This window comes from Nanorana parkeri, unplaced genomic scaffold (genome assembly GCF_000935625.1).
Source record: "Nanorana parkeri isolate BGI_ZX_2015 unplaced genomic scaffold, ASM93562v1 scaffold98, whole genome shotgun sequence".
NCBI classification, from domain to species: Eukaryota; Metazoa; Chordata; class Amphibia; order Anura; family Dicroglossidae; genus Nanorana; species Nanorana parkeri.
In genome coordinates, this window is record NW_017306366.1 from 448,252 (window position 1) to 461,566 (window position 13,315).

A 13,315-nucleotide genomic window follows, 5' to 3' on the forward strand; every position below is an offset into this window, starting at 1 on the left:
GGGGGTAGAAAGAGCTCAGTTGTAATATACACACACTGCTTGCAAAGCAGAGACAGCCATTTCCATGAGAATATGAAGAGGAAAGCTATCAAAAAAGAAAAAAGTTTCTGTGTTCATATACAGCAACTGCATATGCCTGCTTCATATACACTCTGTGTACATTCCTGGCATATGTATTTTAAAGATACCTCTGCAAAAGGTGAAAATGGTCTTTAAATACATTTAAAACTCAACTCCAGAAAAAACAATTTTTTTGCAGTTTTGGATAAACTTGCAAACGTACTGTGTAATTGTTGGTGTTATATCGTATGGTAAAGGTAGGCCTTTTTCCTTTGCTTTAATACACTTTTTCTCAAAAAAAGACATATTAAAATGCCCTACGAATACATATCAGCATGCATGTGAATCGGAACCCTGACATGTTAACTATACTTTCTAAAGATACTGCAACTTTAACATAATGCATTGCAACAGACTCAGGTTCATTAGCTAGTGATCAGGTGCAGCTAAAAGCCAATGACATTTCTGCTTAACCCTCAGCATCCCACACCATCAGAGTCAGTAAATTTAAAGTGAACAAGGAAAAAAGGCTCTCCTTGGGAGTCACGACAATGCTTCCTATCAAGTGCTGACACTATCAATAAGCAATCAATACCAGTATTCACGCAGAGTGACAGGAAATAAATAAATATTTATACCACATAACCTGTATCAATGCAGCACTATTTCTACCTTGTCAATATCTGATTAACTTGAGCAATGGCTTCTCGTTTTCTTTTAATGATTAATAACGAGTGATATTAACCCTACAGCTGCAGAGAGCTTACCTATCACCAACAATTTGAAGCCGGTCATGAATCCAAAGATACCTATATTGTCTAGTTGTTATAGTGTTTGAGCAGACTCTGGGCCCAACATATAAAATCAAAACTATGCAAAATACTACTCTAACTACGATCAGCCAGTTTTTTATATTTCATTTTGATGACACAGGTCTGGAGGATCAAACCTGAAATATTATTGGCTGTTTGAAAAAAAACACCCTATTATTGCTTTGCTCCATTCTTTATAAATTAGCCCCACGGTCTGTATTCATTAGGTGTGTGTGATCAGTGGTGCATAGCACTAACCATGTAGATTACTGGTCTCTACATGGTGGAGTTAGTGTCTACTGGGTGAGTAAATGGAGAGTGTGTCTGATAGATGTGTGTTTAGTGGGTGAGGAAGAACAGAGGACGGAGGGGGAGAGGAGGGGCAGCTTAATTGTCTTCTTGACATGCTCAACTATGACGACTTGATTCATGAAATGCCGATGAGTCTTGGAGGGGGTCACGGAGGGAAGGCGTTGAGATAATTAAGATTTCAAGCGTCTGAACAAGGAAGGGAAGTGAGCAGCAGTTAGGAAATCAATAAGACCCTTTTATTTGCAGTGACACAGATGTCTTGGCCAATTGATCCTAATAGGCAGGCTTGATGGCATTGGGCAGCTGCCTCCCTAGAGCAGCCAGAGGGAGCCTGCTGCTTCTCATATGTGAAAATCCCACGCGTCGCTTTATACAGGCAACAGAGCTGGACCAGGGATAGTTACACAAACATTAGAAGTGCCAGATGCAAAAACCAGCACAAAGGATGTTTCAATTGCGAATGTCCTCTCTAATGCTGCAAGGGGATCAATGGTAATCTCCCTACTGTAAAACTAGAACCAACACTTGGTTAATTACTGTTACTTTTTTCTGCGGCATTGAGGAAAACAAAGGAAAACATTTTCAATATTAGAAGGTCAAACACTCAGCACTATTATATCAGTTTGTCGTGACCCTTGCATATCACTTAAACAGCAGCCAGCTGTCAATCAAGTCTAAGACGAATTTATCTGCAGTATACAGGAGCACATCACTGTGTGGTATCGCTCGTTATGCTGCGATCACCATGTGGATACAACTGACATTGCTAATGGGGACAATCGGTCCTCATTCATGTCTATATGACCAGAGACTACACACCAAATGTAGGTCAGGATAAGCCTAAGGTATGTGCTACACACCTGACTCGGCTGAGGGCAGATGGCGCAATAGGAACTGCTTAGTGTTGTAGCCACCATACAGTTATCAAGCAACAAATGCTCCTGTACCTACACAGCCCGAAAGTAGGCACACGCATACTAGTTGTTAGAGGGATAGAGAAATTGCGTTTTACATAAAGGTACTGTGACTGTGTATATAAAATTATTTTCTTTTATAGAAGATATTGACAGGCAGTTTCAACCCACATGCTTTTAATCTCTTCCCAAAGGATTGACTAGCTTGTAGGACATTTTTCTGACCTTACATCAAATCTCTTGTCACCAAAGCTCTACAAGGTTGATGTCTGAAGAATGTGCCAGCTGGTTCATCAAACATAGTACTCCGACATGCTGTTCCTTTACCAAATTGGTCTACATAAGCTTAGACATATGGTTTGTATCATGCTCCTGCTGCATGACGAACTTTCCCATAATCAAGTACTGACCACATGGGATGGCATGGCATTGTAAAATAAAGTGGTTACCTTTCCGGTTCATTATTCCTTGCACTCTATATAAATCTCCTACCCTACCAGCACCAGGGAAGCCCCCATAGCATTACATTTCCTCCACCATGTTGGACAGAAGGCAATAAGCACTTCCTCTCCAACATCCTTTCATTTGCTTTGCATCTCACATACAGAATGTTCTACTTGAGCTAAAGACCTCAAATTTACAGGTATTCATTAAATCAATAATACAGGTAGCCCTCAGTATTTGCCTGTTCCATTTCAAAATAATGCCCTTTTTGGGTGGTCATGTGACTGCCATTAAAACCACTGCAGAGTTTGCACCTTCTAGTGTATCCTTTCTCCGCAGACCTCAGCCGCGGAAGGATATGCAGGGGACCTCTGTACAACTCCACATGGCGGAGGATCACAGCTCGGGAAGGGGCTCTTCTCAGTGAGATAACTGTGGATGATTAAGAGACTTGGAGGCACACAGAGGTACACTTGGAGATATGGAGGTGCTCAGAGCCACACTGGGAGCACACTTGGATATGAGCTGGTGGCACAGGGATACACATGGAGATACTGTACACATGCAGATAGACATGCTGGGGGCACAGGGGTACACTTGGAGCTACAGAAGAGCACAGGGGTACCCTTGGTGATACACATAGGTGCATGCTGGTGGAACAGGGGTACACTTGGACACATGGAGGTTCTTCAGTGGCTGTCTCTCCTCACTTTCTCTCTTTCCTGGCTGTCTCGCCTCTCTCTTCTGGATGCATCTCCTCGCTCTCCCTCTCCTGGTGGCACTCGCGGAACTACCAGTGTTCGCAGCAGTCGCAATTGCGACTGGGCCCTGGAGTTCTGCCACTTGGGGGGGGAGGCCCAGCGAGGAAGAAGAGGGCCCCCCCGAGATCGTGCTGCTCTTTACCTGCCGCACAGGCACCCGCAGCATGTACGAGTGGCTGTGCAGCGGGGATGGAAAGGCTGTCACCAGTCCCGCATAATGTGCTGCAGGCACCGCCAGGCAGGCACGTTCTGTTATGTGAGGACCCTCTCCTCTTAGCCCCGCCCCTTGGCCGCCGAGACGAGGAAGAGGGCCCTGCAGGAGAGGAAAGGTAAGTCTGGAATGGGAAGGGGGGCGCGGGGAAGTGTGGGGGGGATGCTGGTGATTTTATTATAATGTATTGCTGGGACTTGTAGTCCCGCATAGCTGGTGGTATTCGGCATTGCTGTATAATCATTATACAGCAATGCAGAATAGCTCCAACTATGTAGGACTACAAGCCCCAGCAATGCATTATATTTTTAAGTAGGGATACACCAGTGCCAATTCTTGGCATTTTCACGAGTACTCATACTCGTGAAAATGCCCCAACAGATAGCGGTGTTCTGTCGAGAACGCCGACGTAGTCAAATTTGCCGACCTCAGCATCTGCGCTTGAGCACAGACCAATATTATCGAGGAAACCGGGATTTATTCACAAAGTATTTTGTTTAATTTGTTAATTGTGACTGTTAATAATATTCCATCTGTCATTTACTGCCATGGACGGCATATTATTAACGGTCACAATTAACCATTACAAACAAATACTTCGTAAATAAATGCCGGTTTCCTTGTTAATCCCGTCTGTATGTAAGCGCAGATACTGGGTCTGCGTTCTCAACAGAACACCGGCACTAAAATTTTAAACAAGTGGCTGCCTGAGGTCCCGCGCTTGCTGGGGACCTCAGCAGCCTTCTTGTTAACCATGCGGTGCCATGGCGGTTGGGGGGGGGCCTTCCTGGTTTCTTGCACCGGGGCCCTGAAGGTTCTAGTCAAGCCTCTGCCTGGTGGTCTCCTCCTATTTTATACTGTGTACAATACTGTTTAGCATTCATAACATTCATTTCAAAGCTTTAAATATAAATGTATTATGTCATCTTTGAGAGAGACCTGGAACCTAACTTCCCTTTGACTTACATTATATACTGGTTTTCAATCAGTTTCTATTTACAACCATTACTTCAGAAGCCTAACCCTGGCATAAATTGAGGGCTACCTGTACTCTTTCTGTTTTCCACTCAATGTCTGTATTCTTTTACTCATAATAAACTATTTTTTTTAGTTGCCAGTTTCAGATATGGCATTTTTTATTTTTTTACTTCTAAGGCCAGTAAAATGTCAGACTCTTCTCCTTTTGGTCGCAGATGACACCATTACTGTTTCTGTTAAAGGCAGCAGTAAACTGAAAAGCTGTATGACACCTACTTCTCAAACTGCAAATTCTGATGTACATATTTTTTCATGCAGCTGCATATCTGAGCTTTTTGCTTCAGTCTCTATCCTGCTTATACTCTTCTCTCAAAATAGTAGTGGTCACCTGTGTACAAAATCTTTGACTTCCAGCCAGGGGCGGACTGGGCCAGGGGGCAGGGTGGCAATTGCCCCCTGGGCCTCTGTGCTGCCTTTAAAAACGGCCGCTGCCCGCGGCCGTCAGGGGGCCTGTCACTGGCCCCGCTAAAAGGATTTCACGGCCGCCGCTGCAGTGGCTCACGGTGGCCGAAAACCAACTAGTATGTTTTGCATTGGGGATGACAAGTGAAGCATCACACTCCATGCTGACATTGTACCTGGTGGGAACTAAACCCAAGATGTCAGCATTACAAGGTCACAGTGCTGCTCACTAACCTACCATAACCCTTTGTACATAAAACATTTTAGTCTTGCAAGCCTACACACAAGCCTACAATTTGCCCCCTGGGATAAAAGTTGCCAGTCAGCCCCTGCTTCCAGCCAATCTGGCACATGGAATAATCCTTATTTTGCAAATTAAGCTGACAGATTTCTTGAGAAAATGGTTACATTTTAGCCTTTTTTTAACCTGAAAATAAACTTTTGGAATGCACATTGAAACCCAAAGTAAGCCAATTTACTTGCTTTCTTAACAACAAAACAGGATTTAGCTATTATTTAGCTAACACAAGTAAGTTTTTTTGCAAAACCCATATCACCATGATTAATTAGGCATGAGCGAACAGAGTTTACCATTAAGGTGCCCATACACCTGATGATTATCGTACAAACGTGGGTGATTCCGTAATCGTACTATAATCGTAAGGTTGATGAACAGCGCGCGACCGCATTTACTGTGGTACGATTTTCATATAACGAGCACGCTAGAAAACCCACCGAAAATCGTACGAAAGCCGCACGACCCGAGTTGCGCAAGCGCACACTGCCCGCTCACCATTGCAATCATCTGCAAGCCCTCCCCTCAGCGGGGAAGACTTGCGATGATCACAAGTACGATCTGCCTATCCATGATGGACAGGTCGTACGAAATTTTAATCACCTTTCAACCATCGCACAATGAAAGTCGTGCAATGGTTGTAAGGTGTATGGCCACCTTTAGGGCACTGGTAAATAGGCTGCAGTCATTATGTGAATAATAACCTATAATACATTATCAATCAGTCATTTTCAAGCAGCAGTATCCAATAACAACATTAGTTATATCTTGGCTAAATTTGTAATTATATCTAAACATACACACACACATAGTACACACTCACTGGCCGCTTTATTAGATACACCTCTTCAACTACTCATTAACACAAATATCTAATCAGCCAATCACATGATAGTAACTCAATACATTTAGGCATGTAGACATGGTCAAGATGGTCTGCTGAAGTTCAAACCGAGCATCAGAATGGGGCAAAAAGGGGATTTAAGTGACTTTGAACGTGGCATGGTTGTTGGTGCAAATAGTTAAGTATATCACCAGCACACCAAAGTAAAAATTTAACGAGTGTTCATTTTATTGATGTACCCACATCTCGTCATAAAACAACGTTTCGGGCCACTCAGGGTCCCCTTCATCAGACATGAGGTTGCTGTTGGTGCAAGACGGGCTGGTTTGAGTATTTCAGCAACTGCTGATCTACTGGGATTTTCATACACAACCATCTCTCGGGTTTACAGAGAATGGTCCGAAAAAGAGAAAATATCCAGTGAGCGGCAGCTCTCTGGGCAAAAATACCTTGTTGATGCCAGAGGTCAGAGGATAATGGCCAGACTGGTTCAAGCTGATAGAAAGGCAACAGTAACATACATATCAGCTTGTTTAGAAGCTGCTTCTAGAATCAAATATTGATAATTTTTCTTCTCAATTCCACTGACTCTAAGAAAATTAGTCAGGAGGAAGTATGAAAAACAAAACATTGGTTAACAAGCAGCCAGGGAGTCAATATTATAGAAAAAAGGATTGGATAAGGGAACCGCCACACGGTTATTAGATATGGTTCTACGGAATCATCATGTCCAGTCATGTCTCTGCTAACAAAATCATTTTCTCATGTCCCTACAACCTGTATTTGTTGGAATAGTTACAGGCTCCAGTGCCCAGGATGTAGGTAACATTACAGCACACTTCATCATGAAGGACACAGGTCCATGCATTTTTTTTGCACAGCGAGAGGCTCCGCACTGCAAGCTATTTATTGGCAGACTGGTAGATGTGTCTGCATAGATTTACCTGTTGGTCTGGGTGCCCCAAAGACATAATAGCTGTATATGACAAACATCAAAGTACTGCCCATATACAAGTAACAACCCCCTGTTGCTATTTTTTAGTGCTACAACCTGGAATTAAAAAAAATATATCTATTTTTTTTTGTTGCTGAAATGAAAGTTTATTCCATTTCTTTGTCAAATACGGGTAAGAGTTGTCCCATGGACTGTTTTCCTCGAGTCAGCTGTTGATCTCTGTTCCGGAGCTACCATTGGCTTCTTGGTTGTGTCTCTGACTGACTGCTGTTCATGCCCTGTCACTGGGTTTGGAGGATGGCCTCTATAGGCAGTTGAGCTAAATTATTTTCATTTTGGATTTAACAGCGTTCTAGGGTGTGCTAAAAGTTTCATAACCTAACCTTGACTGGTGCTTCTCTTTACTCAAGACAAACTTTATCCAAGACTTGTTTGGATACCTCCTAGGTCTTCATGACACGGTTTGGTGAGAAGTATTTTCTTATAAACTTTGGGGCCTTCCAGAAACTGTATTTATTGTGAGGTCATGTGACGTTTATATTATAGACTGGTGGACCCAACTAATTGTGTGGAGAGCAGCTGGTTGCACCATAGCCGGTGGTATCAAAAATGAACTAATTGTGTGGAGAGCAGCTGGTTGCACCATAGCCGGTGGTATCAAAAATGGGATAAAAACGTACACAATCAATGTTTTTCAGGGTTTCTTTTTAATTATTATTTTTTTTAAATATTTTTTTTCCACCTGAACATTATGGTCAGTTTTACATAGATCAGGAACACATCTCAATCTAATCCAAGCTAAATAATAGTTATGCAACTCTGGCGCGACATTGGAAGCGAGTAGAAACCCCTAGTTTATATGTTGTTATCGAAATACTGAATATTCAGGCCCACTTTCAAATGCTCCATGCAAAAGCCCATTTCAAATGGGATACATTTAATGCCAACTGGTTATGCTGGATGAAAGACCATAGATGTACTATACGTACCACATGATATCCAACCAGGTCCTACTGCCTGTCGTTTATAGCTACCTCACAGATTTCGTCCCCCAGCTAAGCCTTTTCCTAAAATGTTACTGAAAATATTTATTTGACCTACACTTGCTTGTACAAGCCTCTGTCTAACAGTGTACCTTATACCGACTAGTTTTACTTTAAAGTCTAATTTACATTCAGGTAATATGGCAAATTGCATAGACCCTTTCCATAGTCTTGTCCTTCCCTCCCCCTACATGTTTAGCTCCCTGTCCTTATCCCCTACCAGATAATTAAAATATCTAACTGTAGTTCATACCCCAGTCAGTGTTGAGGGATAGGCATGGTACTCTATGCCTTTCCCTCTCTTTTTTATTTTTTGTTATTTTATGTTGCATTCCCTACTTATACAGAGGTTTAGGCCTCTTTCTTTCCGCTGACTAGCGTATTGAGATGACTGTTTGTACATGCAGGCTGATAAGTCCTCTGAAACTACCGATCTTACTGTTATGTCAACATGTGTATTCAACCTACTGTTTTGGACTCTGTATGCTCCTGCTCTTTATACTTTATAATTTTTGTATATATAATATATTTTTATTGTTATGCAAGTATGTTAACCTGCCCCATTGAAGAACACCAGCCAGGATCATAATCACCTGTACACAGGTGTAGTAACATGCCCTCTGTCTTTTTCACATACTAAAACTAAAAAAAAATAATTGAAAAGGCTGAAGGTCTCCTTTAAGGGCACAACTTACCTGTCCATTGGCTAAAATCTTTTTCAGCTCTGCAGAGGTTTTTTTTAAGCTGTAAAATAAAAAAAGGACATAACACCATGGTCATTACAATGTCGAAATAAAGACTGCCCCATCCATCTATCTGTAATACACAACCAGTAGCTCAGGAGTTACATACTCTTCCCTCTGATACTGGTGCTCAGTACTGAAATTCTTCTCCTATCTGAGCATCTGCTGTTTTATGTACATCCAATATGTATGCCAGATGCCATCAGATGCATTTCATTTCATTTCATGGAACTGGTTAAAGTAGATAGAAACCCTAACTGAATGGCATGGAATTTGCTAAAATAGTATATCAAACAATTGCCATTTTGTCAATAAAATACTTCTGTTTCCATTCCTTGCCTTTGTTGCATCTCAGTGCTGCTAATTTCTTGCAGCCACGTTCTGTCTGCATGCATGCACTCCAACAATGGCGGCATAACATTTCACAGGGAGGGTTTCTGGATGGCATCAATGGTGCGACCTCTTGTGTAATATGTAATAAACCAGACATCTCCATTGCAAACCCATGTTACAGGGTGACAAAATAGAAGCACAAATGAGTGACAAGCACAGAGCGTTGTCATCCTATAACAGGCATTGCCTAAAAATAACCCTTCATGGGAGGATCACCAGGTATAATTTTAAAAAACATTCATGATTTAAAAATACTTTTGAAATTAGGTTAAACTTTGGTTTTACATGGATTTCAGGATGCAACCTTTTGTACTTTGTGTGGCTCAGTTACACTTATTTCATACTTGCAGTAGTAGAATACTGTATTGTGTTAGCCATCGATTATTGCAGAAAGTTTGGAGTTCAAGGGCTAGTTCACACCTAACCCAGTGCGTTCCGGCAAGGTTAGTGGCTGGAGCGCACTGGATCACATAGATGAAGTCTCCCAGCGATCTGGGGCCGGAGGGGGCGTGGTGGTGCATTCAAGTCAATAGCACTGGATTAGGCATGAACCAGCCCTTAGTGAAGTAAAAAGTTTACTTAGTAACCAAGCAAAGTTTGCAAACATAACTTATTAGAGATGGAAGCTTTCCAGATTCCTTAGATCCCTTCATCAGACTTTATACATTTCAAAGGGATCTGCCAAACTGTCCTAAGGAATCCCGAAAGTCACTAATAACTTAAAGCCCATTTCCCCTTTTGCAGCCAAATGGGGATAAGACCTATTTTATATTTGTTACATGTAAAAATACTTGCTAAAACTTCACTTTTCTTCTCCTTTCCTTCTTTCTGCACTAATTTCATACTTGAATAAGTCTAATAGGCAGGGCTTGAAAAATCCACTCGTCTGCGACGAGAGGACGGCGGAGCCCGGCGAGCAGCTTCCCGGCCGGCCGTTGTAATTACACGGCCGACCGGGAGCTTTACATTCAAGCGATCGAGCAATCACTTATGTTACCAGAAGCTGTCACTGCTGTTGCCGGTCCCGAGATCCGCTGTGCCCGATGTGGCCGGGACCGGCACGGCTCTGTGACAGGAGATCAAACGGAGATCAGTACACGATCTCCCTTTGATCTCCTCTCAGTCCCCAAATGCAGGAAGTGATGTAAATGACATCACTTCCTGCATTCAGTGTCACTCTCCAGCTATAGAAGCTGATGAAGCAGATCTCTGCTTCATCGTTTCTCTGGGGGTCCCTACGTGACATTAGGGGTCTTGGAGACCCCTGATGTCTTCATAAACAGGACCTGTCATGTAAATTGGCTATCACATGGGGGGGCTTCTTAGCCCCCCATGTGATAGCAATAAAGTTGTGTAAAAAAAAAAAAAGTAATACAAAAATGAAAGAAGCATTTTAAAGTCCTCCGACCCCTACCACATGCACATGCAGATATGCGCCGGGTGCGCCTACGTGTGAAAACAACTATTGCGCCTATTGTGCTGCACACGTTAAATATAACCGCGAACGTTGCAGTGTGAGCAATAATTTTAGGGCCATTAATTACTGATAACACTAAACTGATGAGCGGTAAAAGCGTTTTAAGCGTCGCCTATGGTCAATTTTCAGTGTGGTAGTTTTTTGCAGGCTCACGCAATTTTAAGGCTTGACATGTTTGGTGTCTATTTACCCGACGTGACCCCGTCTTTTATGTTTAACCAAAACTATGGGTAAGAATAGATGTTTTATAACATAACTTAGGGAAACTTTGTTTTTTTTAAATTTACTGTACTTTTTTCATTATATAGTGAAAAATAACCCCCCGTGGTGATATTATATACCACCAAAAGAAAGCTCTATCTGTCCCCAAAAAATGTTAACATAAATTGCAAGGCTATAGTCCGGTCATGCTGACTGGTGACATTTTTGACTGACTGGTGAGACACCCTAACATTTTTCAAGCCCTGCTAATAGGCCTCATTTACACTGGGGGTGCACGCCCATAAACAGCCTATCCCTTGAGGGACAATCTGCGCCCAAGTGCGAACACCCGTACGGATGACAGTGTACAGCCGCGTCAACCCATAGGAAAAAACAGGCTACTGCGCGCAATCACACCAGCACCTCTCCCTCCTGGGATCGGCTGTGCACGCCACATGTACATGTACACCCAGTGTGAATGAGGCCTTAAGCTGTCCAAGCTGCTTTAGATACCGCAGCTTAAGCATTACTTGGCTTATTTAATTTAAGGCAAAGTTCTATTGCAACCAGTCAGAATTAACCCAAAGCGGTATAATTTAACTATCTGGCACTCTACGGATCCAGTCACACTTGTGTTTGCGTTAACGCGCATTACCACATGACCTGGCAACACGCCTCCTCTATGTGCAATGCGGTTCCATTCATTTTGAATGGCAGTTCAATGCATTTTAAGAGTAGAGCCTAATGCCCCAAAACACAGTGGGGGTAATTTATCAAAACGGGAGCAGACAGAATCTGGAGCAGTTGGCCATAGTAACCAATCAGCTTCTCTCTTCAGTTTGTTCAGTTAACCTTTGAAAATTAAAGAGAGAAGCTGATTGGTTACTATGGGCAACTGCCCAGATTCTATCTGCTCCAGTTTTGATAAATTCCCCTCAATGTATATATTGTGGTGCGCTGCATTGCATGTTTTTTCATCCGTTGGCAGACCATTCAAAATACATGGGATACCTCAACGCACATTAAGGCATGCCATAACACAAGTTTACATGTGTGCTTTGATACACTGCAATGGAACAGTTAAGTGTAAATAAGCCCTCAAGGGAAAATATGCCTGCTGGAGTAGCCAGGTGTGCAATAGACTTGTGTCTGTCTAAAAGTGAGGACAAAATACATAATTATTTCAAGCCCTAAGCAGCGCTCAATACAATAATGTACTGATGTAGTAGGTCACGCTTTGGTTACCTTATTAGCAATCCACGTTACTATTATTTCCTCAGCTTTTAAATAGCTCCCAGAATGTTTTAAGGATCACACATATTCACAGTGTACTCACTTCTCTTTTCACAAACAGCCCTGGAGGAAAGCTGTAGTAGGATCATCGGACTCATTCTAAATATAAGTCGGCTGTGTATACCCTTACCTATTGCTGGACATACTGTCTGATATGGAGCTGTTGCAGTTATTAGATGTTCCGCCTCTGGTATTCACCTACAGCCAAAGCAGAAGAACAGGAAAAATTGCTGTAAGTGGCTTGCAAAGGGTCAATGAACACATACAGTATATACACATCATCATTTTGTGGAAACAAATCTTCAAGGAAACCTGTACCAAGAGAAACAGAAAGGCTTGCATACCTTCTGAAAATGTTAATTGCCTGGCTGTCTCTGGTCTCCATACTTTTAGACCCGCTGAACTTGTTCAAGGAAGCAGCTAATGAAGTCCATGGAAAGTCAGATCTACGCGAATGCATATTTGTACCAGGTCAATGCATTTTGCAAGCCTTTTGGTCAGCATAATAGGCAGGCAAAAAACATGTTCAAAAGGAGAGTTCAGCGATAGCAGCTATATATAGTCTAAGTAAAAGTTTATTTTAAAATATTGAATGAAATGATCAGAAAATACATTTTAAAATGTATGTGGTATAAGGAGAGGATACTTAAAGCCCATATACAGGCAAACAAAAAGAAAGTACACCCTTAACTCCAGCCCTTGACAACAACAAAAATCACTCAACCCTTGTAGTGCAGGGGTAGCCCTACTCTAAGAAAGGCAAAGAAGGTGTACGCAGGTGGAAATGAAGCTGCTGGCTCTCATCACTTGCAGAATAGCAGCCAAAGTTCTTGCTAAACTGCTGGTGACAGTCATGTTGCCAATTGATTTCAAGCATAGCTAGTAGTAGTTAGCCACATTTAACTGGACTTGTCTGTAAGGTTGGAGACATTTTGCAGCTTATCTGAGCCAATTCTTCAGTTCTAATGAGTGTCAGGAACATAGCCTAGTATGTATATCCACACAGGTAGTACATTTATCTTATTCCAAGCACCGTGGAATGTGCCAAGGCAGAGTTTGACTGTTAGAACAAAAGAGCTTTTTAAATGTGTGGGTACTATTTGAGTGGATGCAATAA

General features: G+C 42.2%; 1 protein-coding gene across 1 annotated transcript in view; it reads right to left on the bottom strand.

Annotated features, from left to right (window-relative positions):
• Nucleotides 1-13,315, bottom strand: part of MAP2K5 (mitogen-activated protein kinase kinase 5) — a 141,758-nt gene that overhangs the window by 98,999 nt on the left and 29,444 nt on the right. Inside the window, exons 6-7 of the mRNA XM_018552818.1 lie at nucleotides 12,329-12,396; nucleotides 8,787-8,835 (exon numbers count right to left, since the gene is read on the bottom strand). Coding sequence (XP_018408320.1) covers nucleotides 8,787-8,835; nucleotides 12,329-12,396 — 117 coding nt within the window. The remainder of the gene's footprint in view (nucleotides 1-8,786; nucleotides 8,836-12,328; nucleotides 12,397-13,315) is intronic.